Here is a 26,087-nt window from a genome sequence, read left to right on the forward strand (position 1 = left end):
TATTTGCAAACAGAACATTGAGGGGAGCTCATTTAATACCTTTAGTAACAAAAATAAAGAGCAACACAAAACTGCACTAAAACAAAGCCCAGATAACAGACAACATGGCTAGAAAAACAAAAGACCCATGGTAAGGCAAACAAAACAGAGCAAAGCTGAATTGAAATAAGAAAAATAAGCAGAAATATTTAACTTGACTTGACTAACCGACAACGAGGGAAGCAATGAACTTGACTAACTTGAACTTGTAAACAAGGAAGGTAACGAGAAAAAGCAGGTGAGGCAGCTAAACAATAATCAGGTAACAAGATGAGCGGGGTTAGACAATAGACAGGAGAAGTAAAATCCTAAATAAAATATGTTCAACATGTAAAATTACTGTGTCTCTACAGAAATCTTGGATTACCACTCAATTCATTTAAATTAGATTTGCAATGTCTTTATGAATGTTCTGAAGCGCCAGCATTTTAGTGCAATGGGCCTTCAATGGAGGGACAGAATTCTGTTTCATTAAATATATTTGCGTTTTTGTTTCAAAGATGAATGGAATTATTAAGGGTTTGTAAGACATAATAGCGAGTACCTAGGGATGCTCATTTCGGTACATTTTCCTGACCAACAACCGCTGCTCATTATCCGAACATTAACTATTATATAAAATTATAATAATTTTGACAACACTTAGAAGTTATAACAACAACAATGATAAAATGATAATGAATACTTTCAATGAAATGGTTTCAAGTTTGTTGTAAGAAAGGATTTGTTCACTCAAATAACTTGAATAAATAATTCTTTTAAGAGTCATTGTTACTGATGAGAATTATTGTTTAATAAATAACGTGAAACCACAATATTTTCTCATACAGTTACCACCTTACTCTAAATAAACTTTGTGAGATTGCAATTATGATAAAATGAGTGCCAGTTTTCCAGGGATTGTAACGGGATTTGCTCTTTTTTGGACTTTCTAGGCTAAAGGCTAATCCATTCAGAATTTGATTACATTCACTCACATATTCACTCTCTGATTCACTCTCTGATAACCATTTATCCAATATTGCCACTTGTCATTGTGTTGCGTATTCTACATCAGTTAACTAAGTGAAGGCGAAGCAGGAGCTTTGCTCAGAAACATCTCTGTAGGAATGTTGAACGTTTCGACACGTGCCCATGAGTTAAGTTATAGCTCTTTTTATTTTACCATGCAGCATATATAAAAGAAAAATGAGGGGAAAAAAAACTTTTTTTTAAGCATTTAAGTGAAAGTATTAACTGATCAAAATTATTACTTTCGTTTAATGGTTAAACAGTCAATATGAGAGTCCCTTTGAGTAGCTGAGGACAATTTTCATTTATGAGTGATCTATCCCTTTAAACTCCTGGAATTTAATCTGTGCTGAGAAAACAAATGGATATGTGGAAGTTGATTGTCAGGAGTGTGTGTGGTTAGGAGTCACTTCACAGTGCTAGAGGCCATTTAAATGAGTCCAGCTAAGCACTTCAGATTCTCTAATCTCATAAGATTATCTTTGAATTAATCACAACAAAACCGAGCTCAGAGTAAACACACTGTTCTGAAATCTGAGTGCTGCAAAGCTCAACAGAGATAAAACCTGACTCCTAAAACACTTCTTAAGAGGACCCTGAGCAGATTTGACCTATCTGAGATTAAAATTCCACTATTTCTGCTAAATTACAGATTTTGAATCCATTTTCACCCAAAAAGTTGTCGAGCCCACACAAATGTAAATTTCTTTTTGCAGCCAAACTAAATCTCCTGAAGACGAATCAAAACATGGTCTCATTTTGCAAGACTAAAAAAAACTAGCATACCAGTTGTCAAAAGATTTACAATTACATATTATTTTCACATTCAGCAATATTGAATGAGAGGCCAAACACAGTCTAAAACACAGCTGATATAATTATTTCCTACAAGCAGAAGAAAACAAGAAGTCAAGATCACCTGGGTATACATTCACATTTATTCCGGCCTGAGACCTACGAAGTAGTGCTGCACATAGAAAAAAAAAAAGGGCAGACATTGGCAGTCCCGCTCAGAACCAAAGAATCGTTCTTCCACTAAAGTCTTCTTGCTTGTTTCAAGTAGACCTCAGACCTGCCAGAAAGACAGACAGCTAATAGTGAGCTCTGACAGCCAGGTGAAACGGAGAGGCTTTCTGGTAGCTCAGCTACCATCTTTTCTGGGCCAACAGCTTCACTAAAACAGGCAGGCAGCTTAAAAGGTGGTGCACTACTACTCCAAAGTGATTTCTCACTTGATCAATAGAATTGATGCTGAAACTGGCTGCTGGTTAGCAACACCTTGAATTTTGATGCCGATAAGCAGTTCCAGGGTAATTGCTAGTGATCTGTGGCATTCGTAGCTGTTAAATAATGAGTGTCCTGGTCGATAGACCCTGCAGCCCACGCTTAAACAGCATGGCCATAGTTTACAGTCTCAATACAGGTTTCTGAGCAGTGTTTCGAATAATACTGACTGATTTGCAATGCAGCAGGGAGGTCCAGATGCACCAGAGCATTTAAACTGAACTCTCTCTCAAAGAACATTCCAACAAACTCATTCTCATGCCTACATCAAATAAATACACGCGTATATTAACACAACATAGCCTGGCTTGCCTTCCAATAAAACTTCTACAACTACTGAAATTAGAGCCCTCTCAAAAAAGGAGACTGAGAAGTGTGTTAATGTGGAGGTGATAATACACAGCAGATGTAAGAGTAGTAACTTAGAACTGTGAAAGAAACTTAAACCTGAACCACTAATCTATTATTGATTATGTAAATGTCAGCATGATAGAAGCTATACTTGCACACAAATGCACATGCTTGTCTATTTTCCACATTAAAGCACAAATTACAGACTTCAAATAATAATATTAGGGCAAGACATGTATGACATGAAGCACTTCAATTATAAATGAAGCAATTACAGAGCAATATTAAGTCTTTGTTTCCATTCTAACCATTCAGTTTCATTTCTAGTTAAATCTCCTGCAGGTTAAAAGGTTCACCCAAAAATGTTTTATGTTCGTCTGTTTCCCCCAGGGCATCCAAGATGTAGGTGACTTTGTTTCTTCAGTAGAACTCAAATGAAGATTTTTAACTCAAACCCTTGCAGTCTGTCACTCATATAATGGAAGTGTATTGGAATCATGGCTTTGAGAATCAAAAAACATACACAAACAAAACCAAATAAAACTCTGCGGTTCGTGGCGATACACTGATGTGTAAAGACACAAAACCATCAGTCTGTGCAAAAAACTAAACCGTATTTATATCATTTATATATTTATATATATATATTATATCTGAAATGTCCAACATCCGGTACATGATGTGTAGACATAGATATATACACGTAGATGCCTTTTTAGTGACGGTTTCTATGGGCCGCAGGAATCTACTTCTACTGAACAAAGTCACCTACATCTTGGATGTCCTGGGAGTAAGCAGATAAAATTTTTAATTTTTGGGTGATCTATCTCTTAAAGGTGCTGTCCTTTCTGCTTTGAACAGGAAATGACCCATTAGCCTTCCTCTGGGATAAACCCAAACTGGTTAAACTGGGGTAGAAACAGCAGGTTCACATTCATTAATACATTTTAACTTATATTTCAACTCCAATTCGTAATTAAATTTTTGCTTCTTGCATTTTCATGTTGTAGAAACTTGAGCCTAAAACAAACTACTGTACCAATGATTCAGTGAAGTCACAGACCTCACCTAGAATACTCAATTTGTGTGCATGCTGTAAGAAAGTTGCATGTTTAGGAAGGAACAGTTGACACCAGTGTGTTTGCAGAGTTCTGACTGGACAGGACGCAACCAAGAGCTGGAATAAACTGCAGGAAGCTCCTTCCTGTTCGCAGAGAGTATTTTAAACTTTAAAAGAAAACACCCAAGCCGTTACGAGATCAGATCGCCTTGAACTGCACCAACATCACTGAAAACAAAACACAATGTTGTACACATCACAAGAAAAACAAACCTATGAAAAATTTGAATAAAAATAAAAAGACATATGTAATGATGACCATATCTCACACTAACCTCTAAGTTCAGAGAGAAAGCATAGATATTAAATGTAATGGAGCAGATGAAGCAAAAGCAAAAACATGTTCACTATGGCCACGGTCTCATTTGTCTTTTTATGACTCTTAAGGACAAACATGAGTAGCTGCAGAGTGCTTTCTGTGTGACATTTACATTTTCAAATCATGGACCTGAAAAAGGGCTGCAAGGGCTTAGAGGGCATTTGGGACAGGGCCTATATCAGAAATTACTGAGTGCACTTTGGTCTACTTAAATCAACTTAAGACTTTCACTACTTTTAAAAAAGTGGGTTCTGTATGGTTTTAAAATGTTTGTGAATTAAATCTTTTGTGCTCGCCAAAGCTGCATTTATTTGACCAAAAATGCAGTAAAGATATTATAATTTAAATTACAATTTAAAATACCCATTTACTATTTTAATATATTTTAAAGTATAAATTATTTCTGTGATGGCAAAGCTGAATTATCAGCAGCCATTCCTTCAGTCTTCAATGACACATGTCAATGACACACTTTAGAAATAATTCTGATATGCCGTTTTGGTTTCAAAAAACATTGATCATTATCAATGTTAAAGGTGCTTTACTCTACTAAAGCATGAAAATCTATAATATGTTTGCAAATATTTAAGAAACATGCTAAGTTAACTAGGCTTGGGTATCGATTGGGTTTAATTCGATACAGGTGCCATTTCGATACTTTTAAAATGGTATCGGTGCCTAAACGGTGCCTGAATCAATACTTCTATAAAAATAAATAAATAAATATTTAAAAAAGCCTAAAAAGCATAACATTAAAAATATTTAAAATAAATCCATAGCATTCACACGCTCCTTGGATGCTCTCACTTTCCTTAGAAGGCTAATAAATGTATTTCATGATCTAAGTCATTGTTTAATAGAAAACCACACACAATGTTTCTACTGTATCTCTGTCAATCACTCTGATATTTAGTTAAAATGAGTGCTGTCTGTCACTGTCTTTAATCAGTTGATACAGTGAATGACTGTATGGTCATTCTTTATTAGTAGCAACAATGTCGTTTGTAATAGCCTACAGTCTGAGGCACATTAGTATTTTCACCCCAGTTATTTATATTTTTTTGCTTTAGTATGTCAGTAGGCAATATCAGTGTACATTTCCAAACATTAATTTTGCCATTACTTTAAAAAATAATCTAGTGAGATTGTTGAATGCACTTTTGCACAGTAGTGTATGTATAAAGTACATATAATTAGATTAAGTATATTTAAATAAGCCTAATTAAAGCATGCGTTCATATGTGTTAAGGGCTTGATTGTCGCTGGAGGAAACAGCTGTGGTGTGATGAGCTGTGAACGGACTGAAAACTTTACAGTAGATGAGAAACCGATTGCTCCCGTGACCTTGTGTAAACTGCATTTATGACAAAGAACTGCACAGATACAGATATTCTAACAATCTATCGATAAACACTGTGTGTCCTCTGCTTCAGTTCATAGAAATTAAGCCCGAACCCAACTGAACCCGTCGGGTTCGGGCAAAGATCTTCAGCTCTAAGCTGCAGTCAGTTATTCTCCTTTGAAAAGTGTGTTCCGGGCCATAATGTCCGTCTTTGTTTTGGTCTGTGTGACCCGCCCAATGACAGGTTGCCAGTTGGCAATATTTTGAATTTGGACTGCAATACCTAGTTCAACCACTCGCTGTCAATCCTACATACAGCACCTTTAAGACTGTGCTTTTTAGTTAGCTTTTTAGCTTTTGAATAGTTGTATCCCCCAAAAGATTGAGCAAATTAAGACCATAGACAATCAGAGAAATTCAGAGGAGACTGGTCCAGAAAGGGGTGGACACACACCCTTCCTTAATCAAGGTTACCAGGGGCAGCCCAGCATCCTAGCCACATGTAGAAATTCCAATGAACTCACTACACTTATCTGAGTGCCTAGTGATTTACACCAGACCAAGCTTCTCAAATCATGTCGGTTAACAATGACGACGCATGAACAAATTAAGATGAGAATCAGAGAGATCAAATGTGGGTGGGAAGGACAAGTATCAGATGCATCAAAACAACATCTGAAAGTGACCAACCACATGCATGTTTTCTGCTGTGGCCACGCACACACAAGATCTATCTAAATCGCATGATCAGATCTAAAGAAAAAATGCAATTGGTTGACCGTGTCAATCCAGTCTTAGTTACACAACAGGGCACCTTTACTGCAGCTCATCCTGCAAAGCACAAACAGTGATCACTAAATCTGACAACTTCACATGCCCGGAGATGCCACATATTGCAGATGTTTTCTAAGGACAAGTCATGGCATTTTTTTACTCTAAAATATCACAGATATATCTATCGTTTTCTGGATTTATTTCTTGAAATCTGAGAACATCCACAAATTCTATGTAACCCATTTAGAGATACAAATACAAACATTGAACATGGGAAATGGCATAATCCTCTCTGCTGCAGAGTGTAACACTCACAGTTCAGCAGTAGCTGGGTGAATCAGGTCATAAAAACAAAGATCTGTGGGTCTCTCCATGCATTTCCACGTCTGAGCCAAGATCCATAGAGACTGCAGGGGTGTACTGTGCACTTGCCCGCTTAATGTACATCCACACAGAAAGAGTCAGGTGGCCGGTGGCCGGTGTGAGAGCACAGAGCCTGTTCCTCCGGCGTGCTAAAGATCCCTAATTAGGATGACAGGCAGCAACTCCATATGTTGATAGGATGGATGTGCACCTGCATCAGGCAGAGAGCTAGAAAGATGATATCCTGCTTTGTGTAAATAAAGAAAAAATTCCCACTGCAATAGTAGTTCCTCTCCGCTTCTTCCTCTGTACGTGTGCTGTGTGTGAGAGAGAGAGAGTGCAGGAGGGAGAGAGAGAGAAAAACACCCACAATACGTGGGGGTGGGGGGGTCAGTGATAGGGGAAATGAGACACCATTGCTCATGCTCAGCCCAGGACTGTGTGCAGTCTGCTACCTACAGCTGCAAAACACAAACACACAGGTCCCAGCTTCTTCACATTCATGCTGTCTGCTGCAGTGAACTGTAGTATGGGTTTATTACAAGGACATGCACACATGCACATAAAAAAAAATCACATTATGAAGGCTCTATGGGCACTTATACACTATGTAAGACATAAATCATACCAATTGACTGATTTCAAATGCAAATTTGCCAAAGTGATGCAACTAAAAAGTTAGTTAAAATAAGCTGCAATACACTGTAATTTAAACCAATGGGAATTGAAGTGTTTTCAGAAATCCAATTTGTCGAGTTTCTGCTTGATTTCAAACTGATCTGGCTTCTCCCACACCCTCAGGATCTTACACAATCCTATAAACCAAACGCTCTATCAGAGCTTTCTCTAGAGTGCAAGTAGTCTTATAGTGTTGCCCACCTGACATGCAGGTCAGATATCAATAAAGCAAAATGGAAACATATTATTTGGATTAGCGCTTGTAATGTATATAGGAATGCAGGACGGCAGCTGAATGAAAGTCTGACAGTTAAAAGAGACAATTGCCTTTAGTCATCAGTGTTTTTTTTTCTTACTTTAGAACAATTTGACACATTGGGTTGTTTCAACCCAATTTTGGGTCAGATATGGACTAACCCAAAGCAAACCCAGCATTTTTTTTGAGTGCTGTTCAAAATGTATGATTTTTATATTATTTTTATAATATAGCATATTAGAATGATTTCTAAAGGATCTTGTGACACTGAAGCCTGGAGTAATGTCTGCTTAATATTAAGCTTTGTTATCATAGGAATAAAACACATTTTGAATTATCTAACAATAAAATAACTTTTAAAATTGTATTAATATCTCAGAATGTAACCCTTGTTACTTTAATTCTAATCAAGTAAATGCAGCCTGTGAGCATAAGAGACTTTTTCTTTAAAATATTTAAAAAATCTCACTAACCCCAAACTTTTGAACCGTAGTGTGTGTTTTTGAAAATGCAACAAATTGCAACAAACATTTTGAGATTTAACACCAGATAACCACTATCAAGTTCATTTCCAGAATTAATAACCCTGGTCTGAACAAATAGCCACCTATGATAATCAAATCACTCAATCGCTGTTATTAATGATTTGATTATCATAGGTGGCCATTTGTTCAGACCAGGGTTATTAATTCTGGAAATGAACTTGATAGTGGTTATCTGGTGTTAAATCACAAAATGTTTGTTGCAATTTGTTGCATTTTCAAAAACACACTACGGTTCAAAAGTTTGGGGTTAGTAAGATTTTTTAAATATTTTCGAGAAAAAGGGTTAGATTAATAACTTATTAATCCTTTGTTTCTGGGACACGCCCCCATCCTCTGCCACAGCAGTTAAGATCACATGATCAAGGACAACATGAAGCATCTCAGCTATAGATCTCGTGAAAGAAGTCAAGGTGTGCTGGTAAGCATTGTTCATTAGCCCCTGGAGGTAGATGTCATAACACCACCATCTGGTTCTAAAAACCGAAGGTCATTCTAAATTATCTTCGATAATATTTATGGCCAACAAAGCAAAAGGCACTACAACTCATAGTCTTTTTATTTTTTGGAATAATAATTACATAACAAATATTACAATTTATTTGCACTATATGTGCATACCCCTAATTACAGCAGATGTTTTAACAACCATCTCTTTTTGAAGGGATAAAATTACTATTAGCTTTGTCAGGTCACTGACACTAAAGGCACTACAATTCCATGAAATCCTCTAAATGAAAGTAAAATAAACACAGAGATAGTCACCAAGTGTTTAGATATTTGTACATCATTCTGGAATTTGCTGATGTATTCCAAAATAAAGCATAGCTTCTCCAAATAACATTAACAATGATGGGTCAGCAGGATTATTTTCTGTTCTCCGGTGTTATTTTTAAAACATGCAAAAGGTCACATGATTTTCCATATTTTTTCCCCTTTTCCCTCACAATCTGCTTTGGTCCCAGGGCTGTGCACTGAAAAGCTGTACAAATGCTCTCTCCCTCTTCAAACAGCCACTAGCTTAGACAGGCACACACTCATAACACACTGGCATGCACACACACAGCCCAAATCCAACTTAAAAGCAGTAATCCTTTAACAGTTGGATTCAGAGGAGCTCTGTGCATCTGTTCTGCAGACCTATGATTGTCTGTGCTGTCAGCTTCATCGACGAATGATACAGAATAACATGTCAACAATATAGTGTTAAAATAAACGAAACACGTTAAATGTGTTAGCATAAAAACATACACTATATGCAAAGTCCTCAACACAGATCCAGTTTCAAGCCATTCACTCTGGTGACTTCTAAAAAGCTCTTTTCCAGAGAATCAGGAAGGTTAGCTTATGCAAATAATCCCAGAGTAGCTGTGACCCACAATTCCTTGTCAACTTAGTGGTAAACAGAAAAAAGGCTGATCAAACCTTTGAAAACCAGTTTCTTAGGACTATGAAATCATATAAAGATGGTGAAGGTGTTTAATCAAATAACAGTTGCTTAAAATGATGAGATATAGCATAAAGATAGAGGTGTTCGATTTTGAAAAGACTATGAGAGATTGAAAAATGAAAATCATTGTCCAATCTCCTGCTCGGCTGTTTTCAGTTTTCAGTTGGTTCTCTTCACTTTCACCAAGTAAAGCACAAGAGAAAAGCCACTGAGGTCCATGAATCAAAAGTCATGCAATAAATCCTAACAATCTGCCCATTTCTACTTTGTCCTTCCCACTGACTGAGCTCAAATAGCCAATGTAGGCGTCACAGGCCTGGCCACAGAGACAGTAAGACATAGCAGTACGTTTAAAGGGATGGTTCATGAAAATTCATTCATCATTTACTCATCCTCATATCATTCCAATCCTGATGACTAATTTTCTTCTGTAGAACATAAAAGAAGGTATTCTGAGAAATAGCTCAGTGTTTTTTGTCCTAACAAATGGAAGTCGTTGGGCACCAATACTGTTTGGTAACCATTTGTTTAAAATATATTACATTGTGTTCCACGTAATAAAGTAAGTCAAGTTTGCAATAACATGAGAATTAGTAAATTACAGAAATTTTATTTTTGGATGAACTATCCTTTTAATGTGCTTCTTTTGATTTTCAGGGTCAAATCAAAGCATCATTGCACCCAAACAATAAACAATTATCTTATAATCAATAGCAGAGCCGAGATGTATCATAATAACCACATGATGCCAAGGAGGAGAAAATGAGAGACAGACAGAGAAAAACAGAGAGACGTCTAATCTGGTTAAGCAGTTCTTGACAATCAAAGTCTAAAAATAGCCCATGGCAGCCGTGAATGAGCGGGAGAGAGAAAGAAAGAGAGAGCTAAACAGTAAACAGAAAGACTGGCCTACAGGGAGGGGGTTGCTACCACTGCCTCTGTCGTGCTTCAGAAGCATGCACGATCACACAGGTGAAGCTCACTGAAAACATGCATAGACTTCCTCAATCTGTTGATCTTGTAGACAAAAGTTGATGAAGTTAATACCAGAGGCGACAGTTGTATTCTGAACCATCGAACCCTTCCTTAACCTTACCTTACCTTACCCTTACAACTCACATCTGTTTTACCATGCAATTCCGTTACTACTACAGGAGCAACAATTGTGAGGAGCACAAAATGGGTCATCAGGTTTCCCAAACAGAGTCAAAATCAAGCGGTGTTTGACACTGCACATTAAACCAGTCTAGACAGGACATTTTAAACAAGTCATCTACAGTTTTTGAATGGGGGAATTTATCACTGACACTCAGATTTTAAAATCACCTTCCCATCATTCAGAGAAACAGACTAGAGTACAGATTACGTAGATCATTCAAAAGTTGTATTGTTTTATTTATTTACTTGTTAGGAAATTATTACTTTTATTCAGCTAGGATGCATTAAATTGATCAAAAGTTACATTTAATACATTTCTTAATGTTAAAAATATATATATATTTGTGATGTTATAAGTGTAATGTTATAATTATATTAAAGTTATAAAAGATAATTCAACCTTTCTAAACATAACACTTCTTTCAAAAACATAAAACAACTCTTACCAACCCCAAAATTTTGAGCGGTAGCGAAAAAATCGAACTGCAAGAACACGTTTTTATGTTTTACTAATACGGCAGACAGACTGGATGTTTGATGCTCAAAGGAGAAGTAGAGATACAAATATAAAAACCTCTAATCCTGTGCACTAGGATTAAAAAAGTTAAATCTCTACCACGCTTCTTTTAAGGGTTCTCAATGCGGAGAAAGGCCATCAGCAGCAGGAAAAGGCCAGCAAACAATTAACATACAAATACTGAACTCCATATCACACCTTATGTGTCTGGCATCTTGAAGTTGCAATAGGTGATTGTCTTCAGAAACATTTTTTGTTATTCAATTCAACTCAAGTTTATTTGTATAGTGCTTTTTACAATACAAATCACTACAAAGCAACTTTACAGAAAATTAGGTTTCTACAATATTTAGTAGTAGCTCATAAGTGGTGACTGCCAGTTATGTATAACACGTCTCATTGCTTTGTGAAAATAAGTGTATAAATGGAACAGTTTATTGGAGCTGATCTGACAATCTGAATGAGAGAGAGAGAGAGAGAGAGAGAGAGAGAGAGAGAGAGAGATGCAGAGTAGGGCGACGCAAGCAACAAGATTGAGAACCACTGCTTTAGAACACTGATTTTGAAACTTGTGAATCCATTAGAATTGTTAGAAGACAGAATCATAATTCATATATAGATTTATACGTGCACCCCTAGTTTTCTCTTCCTCTTCTCTAAACTAAAGCAGCACAGCATGGCCTTGCCCCGTTTGTTGTGTGTTCCCAAGGGCAGGGTTTACCTGGGTTCATGGCGTAACGGACCTGGGAAGAAGCTTGTTGTAGGCTCTTACCAGCAGTTTGTGTAGGCATTAAACTGCCAGAATTTTAAAAGCATTGCATTTAACTTTTAGCGCTACAACTTTGCAGATATTGTTTATGCTCAAACAGCAACATTACACACTAACATTAAAAAAGTGAAATTGCAAATCAACCACCCCTTTAAGTTAAGTGGCCTAAATCCATTTATCTGTATTTATATATTATGTGGAAGGCCTAGAACCAAGAAATGTACATCCAATCAGAACACTCGATCCGAGCTTTTTGAATGGCTTTCCTTCCTGCCTGTCAAAATATGTATCTGCATACCTCTGCGCACCCTGTTCGCACAGACAGGATATGTCATCAGCACGTTCACGAACGCTGTGCAGACAAACATAAACAACCTGGTTTTCCATCCTGGTATTGTAGTACTTTTAAAGTTTTCTCGCTGGTGAATGACACATGATGTAGCCCAGCGGTTCCCAATTCCAGTGCTCATGCACATATTTTGCATGTCTCACTTAGTTACGTAGTGAGCTACGTGAATGAACGGTGTTCCAATCGATATGATCCCTACATGTGTTCATTGCTTCCTACTCCATGAGCATGGGTTTACTGCACTTTGGAACATGGGCTGGAATTGGGAACTGCTGATGTAGTCTATTGTAGTAATGTTGTCTCTGGTTTTCTGGCCTGTGAGTATAAATGCATTCAAGGGGCGTGGCTTTGGACAGCGACTGCAGGGAGGGTGGGACGTTCACTTTCAGTGCTATCAGGCTAACGATAGCGTTTTCTAAAATCTCATATTGCACCTTTAAGAAGGTTTTCTGATTTACGTAATAACCTAATGTGACCATTTTTGGTAGATCCACCAGTACCTGCAGAGTCTCGGTACACAAAGTAGAGATCATATGAGCTCAAAATGTGCCAAAACTGCATAAAAGACAATAAATAGTCAAAAACTTCCACAAGTGACTACTGCTAACTGCTATGTGTTTAAACAAACAAGACCCTCTGATAAGACCTTCTCTTTCCCAGCATTCACCCCGTGAGCATCGAACATGAACATGCTAACTGACACTTTACTGCCACAGTGTTTCGCAGGCCCCCTCACAGCAAGGTCATCTGAACTCAACCAAACATCTCTGAGCTGACACCACAGAAGAAGAAGAAGAGTCGGAACAGCACATAAACCCTTCAAGTACGTCTTCTTGTATACTCACTAAAATGAAAGACTTCTTCGAGAGCAGTTCACCCACCTCTAGAGTCAATTACCTCTTCATTCAAAGCGTAATGGTAAAGATGTATGCACTGACTGGATTATCTCTCTCTCACTCTGACTCAGACACACACACCTATTATATTTTAAGTTTGCAGTGGCAAAGCTCTAGCAGGTCGGGGACGATAACCAGGCCGCAGATTCCAGCCTTGCCACAGGAGTTTTTAAATCATCACTGCACTGACCCAATGAGCACTCACTGAGTTATCTGCCCTACACACACACACACACACACACACACACACACACACACACACACAATTCCAGAGGGCAGGAATGTGCTGATAAGAAGCCAAGGCACTTCACACTCTCTTTCTCTTTCAATCTCGCTCTGACAGAATTGTGATGTTTGTCTAAAAAGAAGAAAATAAAGATTTCCATATAACCATTTTGAATCAGTAAATGTTGGCAATTTGGAGTTAAAATATTTAAATGAACAAAGCCATAATTTAAGCCAGCAATCCTAAAAAAGAATGCTGAATATTTCTGCTATTATGCTATTAATTATGAATCAAAAGTAAAATAAAAACTCCCCATTAGCTTATCTACTGACAGATGAAATCATTTGAAGTTATGGTTGCTTGTTTTGTTTATCTCTGCAGCAAAATAAAAGACCCTTTATAATTATACATTTTTAGTATTTTCTTTTTTGGTTCTTGTAGAGCACTCTATCATGGTAGTCTGTTTCTGCCTCAGAGTAAGAAATTAAGAAAAAAAAGATAATTACAAGGTAAAAAGACACAATCACAAGAAATAGGATTGCAAATTGTGATATATGTAGACTAAGCAAAAACAGACTTCCATACTTAGTAATCAAAAATAAATATAAAAAAGCATTAAGTTATGCAAGTTCTACAATAATTTTTTTATTTGTGTGCTATTCACCATTATTTATGATACACACTGAAATCTCCAAAGATGAAAATATATTTTCCTTCTCAAGAAACATTTCTTGTTATAATCAGTATTGAAAAAATGGTCAGCTTAATATTTTTGTGGAAACTGTGGTCCATTTTTCCAAGACATTTTGATGAGTAGATCATTCAAAGATAAAGCATTTGTTTTAAATAAAATCTTTTGTAACATTATAAATGTATTTACTGTCTCTTTTGGTCAATTGAATGTAATCCTTACTGAATAAAAGTATTAATCTCTTTAAAAGGAAGAGAAAAAAAATCTTACTGACCCCAAACTTTTGAACAGGAGTAAAAGATATTAAAATTAAGAAATCTAAAAATCCAGTCCTAAAGTAAAGTCTGTTTATTAGATAACATGGGTGTTGTGCAATGTCCATGTTCATAACTCTGAGCTAACACTCGGACCGAGGCTGTTCCCACATCTGAATTCCACAGCCTGAATCTACCATCACACATACAGAAGCACAATGATGTGTAACTGTACAACAACAGCTTCATTCAGCAGGGGGTCTCTTTGTCAGGGTATGTGTAAGAGAGAGAGAATGAAAGAAAGAGAAACAAAAGAAGGACGGGGCAAAATGATGAGTGAGATGGGAAAGAGGGGGATAAATGGGACACCTTGGTTCTGCTTATATCCTAGACCCACAGAAACAGCAGTCACCCCAGACAGGCCTCCCAGCCGAGGCTCACGTGACCAGTCCGAGCTCACTCAAAAGAATTCCCAAGCCCTTACAGGCGGCATTCTCCCCCACAATGCCTGTTCTGTGGCCCAAGATAGACAGCCAGAGAGTTAATGAGGTGTAGCTAAAGCCAGATTAATATCCTTCACCACTACAGTAGCCTATAGAATTAATATCCAGAAATAATAAGGGCCTCCCCCGCATTTAATCACAGAGCATATGTGTATGAGTCCATATAATTCTATACTAATAATATATAACAAGTATTATCACTCAAATATTTACACTGCGAAATGATAACAAATTCCTACCTTCAGGTCGAAGTTCCAATCAACCTATCTTTTTTATGATTTTATTTTAAAATATGATACAGCGAGAGCTATACACACAATTACAACTGTCACTGTCCTTTTCTTTTTAGAAAACAAAAAAAAAAAATCAAATAACAGAGGGGTAAAAAAACAAAACAAGAAAAACCCCAACAACATGTAAATCAGATCCCTGTCTGTGTTTATTATGAAATCATGATTAATGGCTGACTGCACACTAAAAAGCTGTCCCATGTTACAAACATAAGTTAATTGTCGATAAGAGATGAAATCGATTAAGGCTGTCGATGGTCGGTTAACTGATTTAATGTTGGGCTGCGTGCGGCTCATGCGCAGAACACGTGCGAGCGGCTGTGAGTGACGGTGACCGTATATGAATGCATCATCATTAATCCACAAGTGTACTAATTAAGCTTTTAATGTGATTTAAACTTTAAAAGTACATTAAAATAGAACCAACTAGAGGTGCTCCGATCACGATCGGCCGATCGTTATGCGTATCTCCTCAGTAAAGCCGGTTTTCTAATCAGCGGTTAATTCCATCAGGTGCGTGATTTCACATAGAGCAGCTGTTACTACACAGAGCCGTTGTTAATAGAGAAGATGCGCAAATCACGTTAATTTTCAGCGTTTATTGGCCCATCTTCTCAGTTAACAACGGCTCTGTGTAGTAACAGCTGCTCTATGTGAAATCACACACCTGATGGAATTAACCGCTGATTAGAAAACCGGCTTTACTGACGAAATGCGCATTAACGATCGGCCGATCGTGATCGGAGCACCCCTAGAACCAACACACAAGTTCTTCACCACGAAAAGCAATAGAAAGTCATTTCAACAGATAACTGTGCTCTGCAGGGCTGCGGGACACTGGACAGATAGACTATTAATTCCAACTAACTTGTTAATTCGTTCCAACGATTTATTAATTTGTGGCAATTGCCAAGGTTTCACTAATTTTGTTCCCTAAATAACCCATGATGTAACTGAAATAAGGGAACAAATTAATAAATAGAACGAGAAATCTTTCATTTCCCTTCCCATGTTTACCACACACAGTAAGAGATGTGATTAAAAGTGAAAGATAATAAAATAAACCTGCAAAATTAGAAGATTAAAAAAAAAAAAACGGTAAACCAAAACAAAGTCACATTAATGAAGGTCTATATCTCGAATGTCATCCAGAGGCATGGTCACGATAAAACATTTTCAAAAACGTTTTTTTTTTCTGTCTCTGTTTTTTTTCTGTTTCTGTCTGTCTGCTTTCAAATAAATGCTGTTCTTTTGAACTTCCTATTTAAAGAATCCTGAAAAACAACAATTCCAAATATTAAGCAGCACAACTGTTTTAATCATTGGTAATGAGAAGAAATGAGCACCAAATCAGCATAAGAATGATTTCTGAAGGATCATGTGACACTGAAGTAACTGGAGTAACGGCTCCTGAAAATGTAGCTTTGCCATCACAGGATATTTTTAAATATAACAACATTTTAAAACAAGAAAAAATAGAAAACAGTTGTTTTAAATTACATTTTCACTATATTTATGTTTGTACTGTACTTTTGATCAAATGAATGAAGCCTTGGTGAGATGCATGGTATAGCATATTACAAAACATTTTGTAAATAGAAAGGCAACAGAGCATACCTAATGTGTATTTATTTTATTTTTTCTAATTACCATTTTGAGAAAAATGGCACTCAAGTAAATGGATGGCTTCCCCTTGAAAGGCCAGGGGTGGGATAACTTTTTTTTAACAAAACAAGTTTGTGAAGTTTGTCTCAACAAAAACTCAGTCTGTCTAGACAGAGGCAAAACAAAACTAGATGACTCTCAATATAATCAACTAAGCTCTCCAAAGCGAAATGCCCAATGTGGCACATGCAATTATCTTCCTGTCTGTCAGAAAAAAATATTTATTTAGAATTTTCATTTATAACATTGTTTATTTATGAATAACACATGCAAATATAATTATAAGTGTTATATGTTAAATGAAAACTAGTTCAATGTGGCCTAAATGTGCTGAATTAGCCTTTTCAATTTTAAATATCCCTTCAAAACTAGGTGTAAATATTTTATTTTTGGCAAGTTCTGTAAGTTACATGACCGTTCAGCTCTCAGATCAAAATGTGGCGGGTTAAGCAGGAACAAAGATGAATAGAGAAAATATACCAGATTTCAATGAGCAGAAAATAAAGTTTCAGATTCAAGCCAAAATCCATTAATTTATGCTGAAATTCATAAGAGTGATAAAGTTTTAATTAAAGTAGCTCAAGAGAAGTTGAAAGCCAAATGAAGTCAAAAGAGCTTATGGGCAGTATGTGCTACTTAAAGCTTACGGGGCACAGCAACAGTGAGAAAATTGCTCAAGCGCTATCTTCAAAACAGTCTTCTAGAGTTTCCCCAGCTTCATAAACACAGAGTAAATTTCAGCTGACCTGCTTTGTGCCGTGAGCACAGCAAAGCTGAGGTCAGTGGACCTGGGTCTGAGAAAACAGGCCTAATGGAAAGCTGGACCGACAACACACTGAGAAACCAAGACCGCCCGCTAAAAACACAAACAGACTTTAATAAGAAAGGTTTTACAAGATAACGTGGGTTCTCGTGTGGCAGTGAGCTTGTCAGCTTTAGTATCTTTCAGAGCCCTGCACTCAGATAAAAGCCACAAAATCACTAATGCACTGAGTCACACACACACAAACCAAATCTCCAAACGGAGACCATCATTATCGCAACACTCTCACACACTCCATCCCCACAAACACAGCAAATCTAGGTGAGTTCACTATCATTATGCGCACATAATACAATAATAACAGACTATTATCAAATAAATATAGCCACTACAGTCTTAGAGGTAAATAAACGCTGTGAGGTCTGTAATCTCCTCAAACTCAGTCTGCATTTAGTCATTGCTTAAACAACAATTATACAGGGAGCAATACCGTTGAAAATAATCCAACTTAACAGTGCAATTTACTCCACGGATCTGCTCAGAATACACTGAGCTAGATGGGCATCCCCTGTTATATTCAGCTAGTTCAAGCTGAGGTAACATGAAGGAATTTGGCATGCTGAGTGTGCGTCTGGGTCACTGTAGCCCACAATCTCCTAAAGGGCTCTGTATTATCATGGTTAAGAGAAGAAGGCTCACTAAAACTCGACATGTGATTCAGATTAAAGTTATTTTTTTCTGTATGTGCCCCATTCTCTCAGCCAGATTGGTGTTTATCAAGTAGCACTGATATGTGCTATATGAGGTTCCTCCAACACCCAAAAAAACCCAGTAAAATATGGGAAAGTCTACCAAAACTTTCTGACTCCATGTAGCAGCTACAGCTCTGCAAATCTGTTTGATGTATACAAATGTTTAAAAATAGCAGCTGAATAGGGGTGTAACGGTTCACAAAATTCACGGTTCGGTTTGATACGATACACTGATGTCACGGTTCGGTTCGGTTCGATACGTTTTAGATACAGCAAAATGTAAAAACATCTCAACTTTTCAGAATGCCGCAAGCGCACCGCGGGTCATGTGACAAGAACCAACCAATCAGCTTCATCCTTTCCCGTAACAAGGTTGAGAGCTCAGCCAAGATGAGGGAACAGCTGATCATAGTTGTATATGGATTGCAATTTTGAAATAAATTTAGTAGCAGAGCTACTGCAAGCGATTTTTAGAGCTGCAAATCCATTTATCCTTCGCTGAAATTTCCGCGTCTCATGGAGAGAGCACGTCATTGTTGCTTAGCAAAGACAGAGCCTCATGAGCGCTTCTGCCCGAGCGCTTTGGAAAGGAGGAGAAAGACGTGCTTAGCGTTTTCCACGCGTTTTTAGGAGCGATATGTGAACGGCCCCTAAGGCGCTCGCTCACTCAGCACGCGCTGAAGGCTCGTTGCAAAATGTCTAATGCATTTAACAGACCAGAAATATAAGATCCTAAAATAACCAACAGGTCTGGTGTTTGGGTTGGATTCCCTGTAAGCTATAGTGTCTAAATGCTGCAGGGATAGTTTGCTGCGTGCATGTTTCTGCTTTTTTTTCGTCTTTTCCCAGATAGTACTGACGCATATATCCCAGATATTCCCGCTGGTGTTTTTTTTTTTTTTTTTTTTTTTTTTTTGTATTCCCGCTGGTGTACCCTGTCATGTTGCAGATGCGACATAACGTTGTTTTTTTATCCACCACTCTCTTGCCATCACCATTATAGCTTAAAGGGAATCCAAAGTGCACCCAAACACCAGACCTGTTGGTTATTGGGGGATCTTCTCATTTCTAGTCTGTTAAACGCATTGGCTATTTTGCAACGAGCCTTCAGCGCGTACTGAGTGAGCGAGCGCCTGCTGAGTAGCCTAACATAAACATATAAGATGGTGTTTTTTTCTTCTTCGGGAGTGTCAGGGGCGTTGCCTGTTACGTTGTTTGGGTTATTGGGCTACCTTGTTGAACGCATATCATTATATTTCTATCTCTCTCTCTTTTTTTTTTTTTTTTTCCAAATATAATTAATTACTCCAACGAACCGTTCGGTATACATAATGCGTACCGCGTACCGAACCGAAAGCGTCGTACCGAACGGTTCAATACGAATACGCGTATCGTTACACCCCTACAGCTGAAGATTATTTCCAAAATGTAATCTATTTTTTAATATATTTATTTATTTATAATTGTTATACCATTTTTCCAAATGAGGAGGACATGACAAAAAGGAGGTCTTGTCAGATTTTGCTCACTTCTGGTTACAAATTTGTCCCCAAAATATGGTGTATACACACAAATCATTTATTGTAAGCCTTTCCTATCTCACACCAATTTATGCTCAAAGAAACTAAACTAAACTTTAAGTACAAATGTTTAAGTAAAACTTTAAGTTGCTGAATGTGTCACCTAAAATTAGCATGTTCTGTTGCAGCTGCCCGCTGAGTACTGGACCACTCTTAATTTTCTACAAACTCACTGGCTACTACACAGAACTTGAAGAGATGACACATGCAGAAGATTACACATACACTTCTGCTTCACAGACTGCCTCAAACCGTTCCAGAACACTGATTGCCCAGAGAGGAGGACTGGGGGTAGAGGGCTAACTGTGGGTGACAGTAGGGTACTGCCTAATTAAATCCTCATTAGCAGAGCATTAGACACAGCCAAGTGAGCCTTCCACTGAATTTATATACTTCTACACACAGATCCGTCATAACTGGTGACAAAAGAATAGGAGAGGTGAGGCAGTAATACTGATAATGTGCAACGCCGATGCACATCAAGGTATGGGCCCTGTGGTGAAGCTGCACCAGGAGCCCAGTGCTGTTGCTCACTATGGAAACTGTTCAAGCTGTTCAACAACACAGGCACACTTGAATCTGATTGGCTGAGCAGCACACAGGACTCTGTAAACAGCACATTACACAGCCAGGTTTTAATGTTTAGAGTGTTATCTTCAGATTTTTGCAGGCGGCAAAAACTACAGATATAGACAAAGAAACAATCATTTCCTCTCCAGCAAAGGAAATTGAAACTGCATGCCTTCTTTTTTTCTAAGATGTCTGGTACAGCAGTAAAGTGGAGATATGTTTGTCCTCTGATGATTAAAAAACCTATTCTGCACGCTCTCAAAGAGCGCCAGAGGCTCCAGCAGTAATTAACATAACCTCTCCAGAACAGAAGTGCTCTCTCTTGCTCTCGCTCGCTCTTTCTGTGAATACAAGCTCAAGGGGCCTACTTATAGTATTAATACAAATAATTTTCTCTGGTATTTTGTGCATGGGACAGACAGACAGGTGATCAAGGCTGTATGTACGGTTCCATATTAGACAGCTTCTTTTTCATTCAAATAGGACACTAGATTAGGTCCTTCTAAGTTGAATTCATGTTTTAGTACAATGTACACTTTATTTACTCAAGGAAAAGAATATCACGTGGTGTCAATCCAGAAAGTTAGATACTGTCAGGGAGGGTGTTAGAGTGAGACAATCCAGTTTAACAAGAAGTTTTCTACTCAAGAACAGACATGATCTGTACCAAATGGTGACTTGATCCCACAACTTTAACAGGATTTGCATTTATTACTGACTAACTTGATTAATCCAAAGATTTTGAATTCTGCTTTGTTAAACTCTAAAACAGAAATTATGACTTCATTGTATTTTATTTTGATATAATATATGTATTTATCAATAATAATAATTAATAAAAAATCCATGATTTCCCCAAGAACTGTTAAAACAAATGCATACTCAAAACAAAAGTTCTATCAAAGCACTAAATGAGCCCTAAACAGCAAATTGGTGAGCGATAGAAACGCAACGCATGTGGTGTCATTGATGACACGTAAAGTAATCTGTTTTAAGGCTTGAGTCACAGGTCACTCATTGTAGTTTCTGGTCTGTTGTGGAACAATTCGGTGATCTTTAAATAACAAATAGTCCCAAACTGAGTACATTGTAGTCTTTTTCACCTTCTACAAAAGACCTAATGAAAAAGCAATCACCCACATTACTTCTTTGTATTTAAAACTAGGAGACAAAACAAAATATAGCAGATATAGCAGAGACAGGACAATATCTCTGAGAGAAAACAAGGACACTGGGGAGACCGAGCAAAACTTAAGGACACAAAAACAAGGTCACCCAGAGAGATCCACACCTTAAACAGGCATGATAAAATTTCCACCTGAAACAATTTTATTATAATGAGTTTATGTGAAGACTGCTTAAGTTTACTTAAATTAGAAGATTTTTTTTTAAGTCTAATAAATGTTCAAATTGATAGCCCTCAATAATCAGTCAATGCTTAAATATTAGGGGGTAAAAACTATTTCATAGAGACATCAGCAGTAGCATTGGTATCAGTGATACTCGCCTTCAGTGATACAGATGCCACTAAACAAATATTTAAAAAATATACTGCCTTTGTGTTATTTCTAAATTAATTTGAAGATTGTATGTTAAATTATTGCAATATAAAAGTATATTTAAAAACTTTAATGTAAGTTGGGGTAAACCGCAATCAATTTCAGAAAACATGTGCAATTAATTAGTTATGAATGTTTTCTGGATATAAATTCAGAGTCAATACACACCATGGCATTACATCCTCACCTAACCATTTCTCCAAGAGAAACTCGCCAAACCTGAAAGACTGAATGTGCAGTAAACATTCCTGTGTTTTCATATGCTTCTCACACAGTACAGTGGGAGAGGAAGCCCACTCAAGAGCAGCACAGACACACACACACACACACACACACACACACACACACACAATGTCCTCCATTGTATTTCGCGAGGCACCTTACACACGTATTCCACGCAACAACAAAAAAAACGCCTTCTCCGCAGACTCTCTGATACAGAACTACAAAACCACGGCTTAGTCTGATCGAGTCTTCCCGCCACAAGCCTTATAATGTAAACCATCCCAAAACAAATATGCAGGCTGAATATAATATAACAAATGAATCAAATATCGCATATCATCTGAAGCATTTATCATCATCCGCACAGGCCCGAGTAACGTTAGAAGTTTCCCGCACCTGCAAAATCCTGCCCACATTATTCAGACAAACAGAAACTATTTTCAGGTTGAGTTGTTCCTGTCTCGACTATCCCGAGAGGAAGTTGGTAACGCCAGAAAATAGTTCACACCACTTTGACATAATTTTTGGCCATTTCCTGGCCATTTATAATCAACAGGTAAATCGCGAGTCTATCCACCAAGAACTGTCCAAGAATCTTAAAGGGACAGTTCACGCAAAAATGTTCCAACTCTTATTACTTTGTGCCAAAAGAAAGAAATGCACATATTATTAATCAGTATGAAAGACTCGGTCTCCATTCACCGTCTTTATATCGTTTCTTCATGTAATGAAAACGACTGGTGACAGTCATTTCCCCTCTGTTGTTCCATTTATGTTATAAAGTAGTGCATGTTTGAAATAACATGAGGGTTAGTAAATGATCAAAGTTTTTTTTACCACATGTATCGCTCCTTACATGTGCCAGGACTCGTATCCCGTCTAACTGTTTTGAAAAGTACCTTTAGTAAAGTAATTTCCTACCTTATTTATTGCAGCCTTGGCAGACATTTTGATATCTTAGTGGCTCCCGGCGTAGCAAGTTTATTGTTGTTGAATATCACTACACCCAAAACACACAAAAAAATATTCCTCCTCTTTCGTCCGGTCCTGCCCAGCAGCAGCCTTGGCGCCGGGCAAAGCGGGTTTATTTCTTCTGACCGCCCAAAGACATGTCAACACAACCGAAATCCCGCTGTCCAAAGTTCATCATCTGTTATTACTGCGCGTGAACCCACACAAACTTCAGAAGCTACGAGAATATATTGTCGACAGTCTCTTTCTCTTCTTTATAAAGCGAAAAACGATAACGAATCGAGAGAAACTTGCTATCCTAAAGTCTACGGCGCCACAGAGTTAATATCGACGCGAATCGTCCCACAACGGCAGAAGTTTCAAACCTCCGAGCTCGATCCTCGCTTCTCTGCTCTCCCAGCAACAGTCATGACATGTCTGACTGGAATGGACCATTGCAGTCCTGCGGGGGTGGATGGGTGGGAACCGGGACAGTGTGAGCTGTATAACCAAAATCCAGATTTATAAATCTAACTCTTTATGAGCATGCAGCGGGTTTTTTTTCTGTATTTTCGAGAGTAAAATGATAAATGTGTCATTGTTTTACATCAAATAATAAAGGCAACAATAAAATACTAAAGGGACGCCCCCCTGCCTGACATTTTTGTTTTGGCCGGGAGCGGATGGGATGGAGAGAGGGAATCAAGGAAAAGTAGATTTGCTTTGCCTTTGGAATAAGAAGTTTGAATCAGGAGGAATAAACAAAAGTTATAATACATTTTTTGGACTCTTGGAATATTTTTAACTAACCAAGCATTCCAAACAATGGGTCAAATGAGGCTTTTTCTGATGAATACGATTACAATAGAAACACAAAATAATATTTTTTTAGTAACTCAATGTGTTTAAATGTTTGTTAAAGTGCCTGTTAAAAAGAGGATTGGAAACAAAATGTTTTCTGTTGAAAATTACTGCGTTATTAGGCAAACTAATAATGCCTATAAAAACATAGACTTTCATTTAGTTTTACAGACTTCTAAGATTGCGTGTGCTTTAACCTTTTAGATCAAGTTTTGGCTGATAACAAACCACTCAGGAAACCTAATAGGACATAATTGGTGCAATACAGACCACTTCCTGTGGTTTCCGGATCCCCTCCCACAGGACAGGACGCTAGAATGCTGTTTATATTGCTTTGAAATCAGTAATATGGGCTGTACTTTTCAGTTTAAAATGTTAACTTATGTTTGCAGTTGATATAAAGGAAAACAGTTTCACAAAATATAATTGATTACTTAAGAGTACAATCAATCATTTAGTTGTCAGTTATAATCCCTTAAGAATCCCTGCAGTTCAGCAAACAAGAGACTAAAATAAAGGAAGCAAACTCTCTCTAATCTCCACTGTTCTTGTCCTTAAGATGGTAAAGGTTTCATTTCTGAAAACAGCAAAACTAAGGATAACAAAAAAATTTTTTTTAACTCTGTACTACAATTACCAAATTAGATACTGCACAAAAATCACCAAATCAGTCCCTAATGATAAGTGTTACTTTTTAGTGTAGCACTTCAGTACAGGCAACAAAAGCAAAACATAAATTGTAATCTAAGTAAATCAACTCTTACACTGAACGCTATGTTCTCTATTAAAAGTCCATTTAATGGTCAGAAGGTCACTGCTTGTAGATGTAATCCCACAAATACCTTGATGATTGACAGACAGTTGCAGGGGAGAGGCTAGGGATATTTTGGATTAGACAAGCTGCTGGATAAATTCTTGTCATAAACCAGAACAGAGGGTTAAACCCAAAAATAACTTTGTGTAATAGGTCACATTCTCTCATAGCTATAGGCTTTAGGAATCATGACCAATTTGTCTCCCCACAAAGAAATAAAAACCCATTTATTACCCAAGACCCTTAGTGTCATCACAACATGAAATTTAAACATAAATCCAGACAAACTTTTATGAGTCACCATATGCTAAATGAAATTAAATGTAATACAAATGATTATGATGAAATATTTGCATGGAGAAGCCATGAATTACTGTAACTCAAATGCAACTTAAAATGGACTTAAACACAAACACAGTTGATGAACAGGATGAAAAAAACACAAATAAATAAAATGATAAATACTGCCAACGAGGCTAATCGGTCAATCCTCCTCCATCGCATGTTACGATCCGCATCAAACAGCAAGGATATCAGGATATTCAGCATGCTGTCTGTTAGCGCAGGCAAATCTCAGACTCCTGAAAACCTCAGAGCATCTCTTTCATGTCTTCAAAACCCCAAGTAAATGATTTAATTGTAAGCCCAAGATGGAGAGGACTGCTATAGCTCGAGCTGAAGAGTGAATGGTTCTGATGGAGTAGAAACAGAGAATTAGTGTCAGAAACAGACGATCGCTTTGTCGCGCATGGTTACCCTAAACAGCTCTCGACATGGAGCAACCTGAGGCTTCGCATCAGCTGAAGAGCTCAGGTGTTCTCATGGAAGAGCAAGCACTTGGAAAACACTCCCATGGCCTTGGAAATCGCACATGCATACAGTACACACACACACACACACACACACACAGTGTGAAGCATGTCAAAGGGAAAGCTCAGTAGACTTGCCTGCCTGTAGTTCGAGCATAATGGACAGTGAAAAGTGCAGATTACATGCTCTGCACCACTACTGCTCATACTTTAGAATGCAGATTTAATGTAAATACATAAATAAAAAAAATACAAAGCACATATATACAGTACTTATTGTAAATTTTGATTTACAGCAACTGCATCTCTTCACCATTACAGATCAGCTGAAGAAGTCCAGTAGAATGAGGCACCAT

General features: G+C 37.5%; 1 protein-coding gene across 26 annotated transcripts in view; it reads right to left on the reverse strand.

Annotated features, from left to right (window-relative positions):
* LOC128016958 (tight junction protein ZO-1) overlaps positions 1-26,087 on the reverse strand; it is a 105,228-nt gene that overhangs the window by 37,738 nt on the left and 41,403 nt on the right. For 5 of the 26 annotated variants that reach the window (XM_052601959.1, XM_052601958.1, XM_052601955.1 and 2 more), the window contains exon 1: positions 23,218-23,679. The exons of 17 other annotated variants lie outside the window; for them this stretch is intronic. In XM_052601959.1, the coding sequence (XP_052457919.1) occupies positions 23,218-23,244 (27 nt within the window). In that variant the 5' untranslated portion in view covers positions 23,245-23,679. Of the gene's footprint in view, positions 1-6,555; positions 6,831-23,217; positions 23,701-26,087 lie in introns of those variants that run through there. 4 more of the 26 variants (XM_052601952.1, XM_052601960.1, XM_052601944.1 and 1 more) reach the window with 4 other exon arrangements.

The sequence above is a fragment of the Carassius gibelio genome, chromosome A7, assembly GCF_023724105.1.
Source record: "Carassius gibelio isolate Cgi1373 ecotype wild population from Czech Republic chromosome A7, carGib1.2-hapl.c, whole genome shotgun sequence".
NCBI lineage: Eukaryota > Metazoa > Chordata > Actinopteri > Cypriniformes > Cyprinidae > Carassius > Carassius gibelio.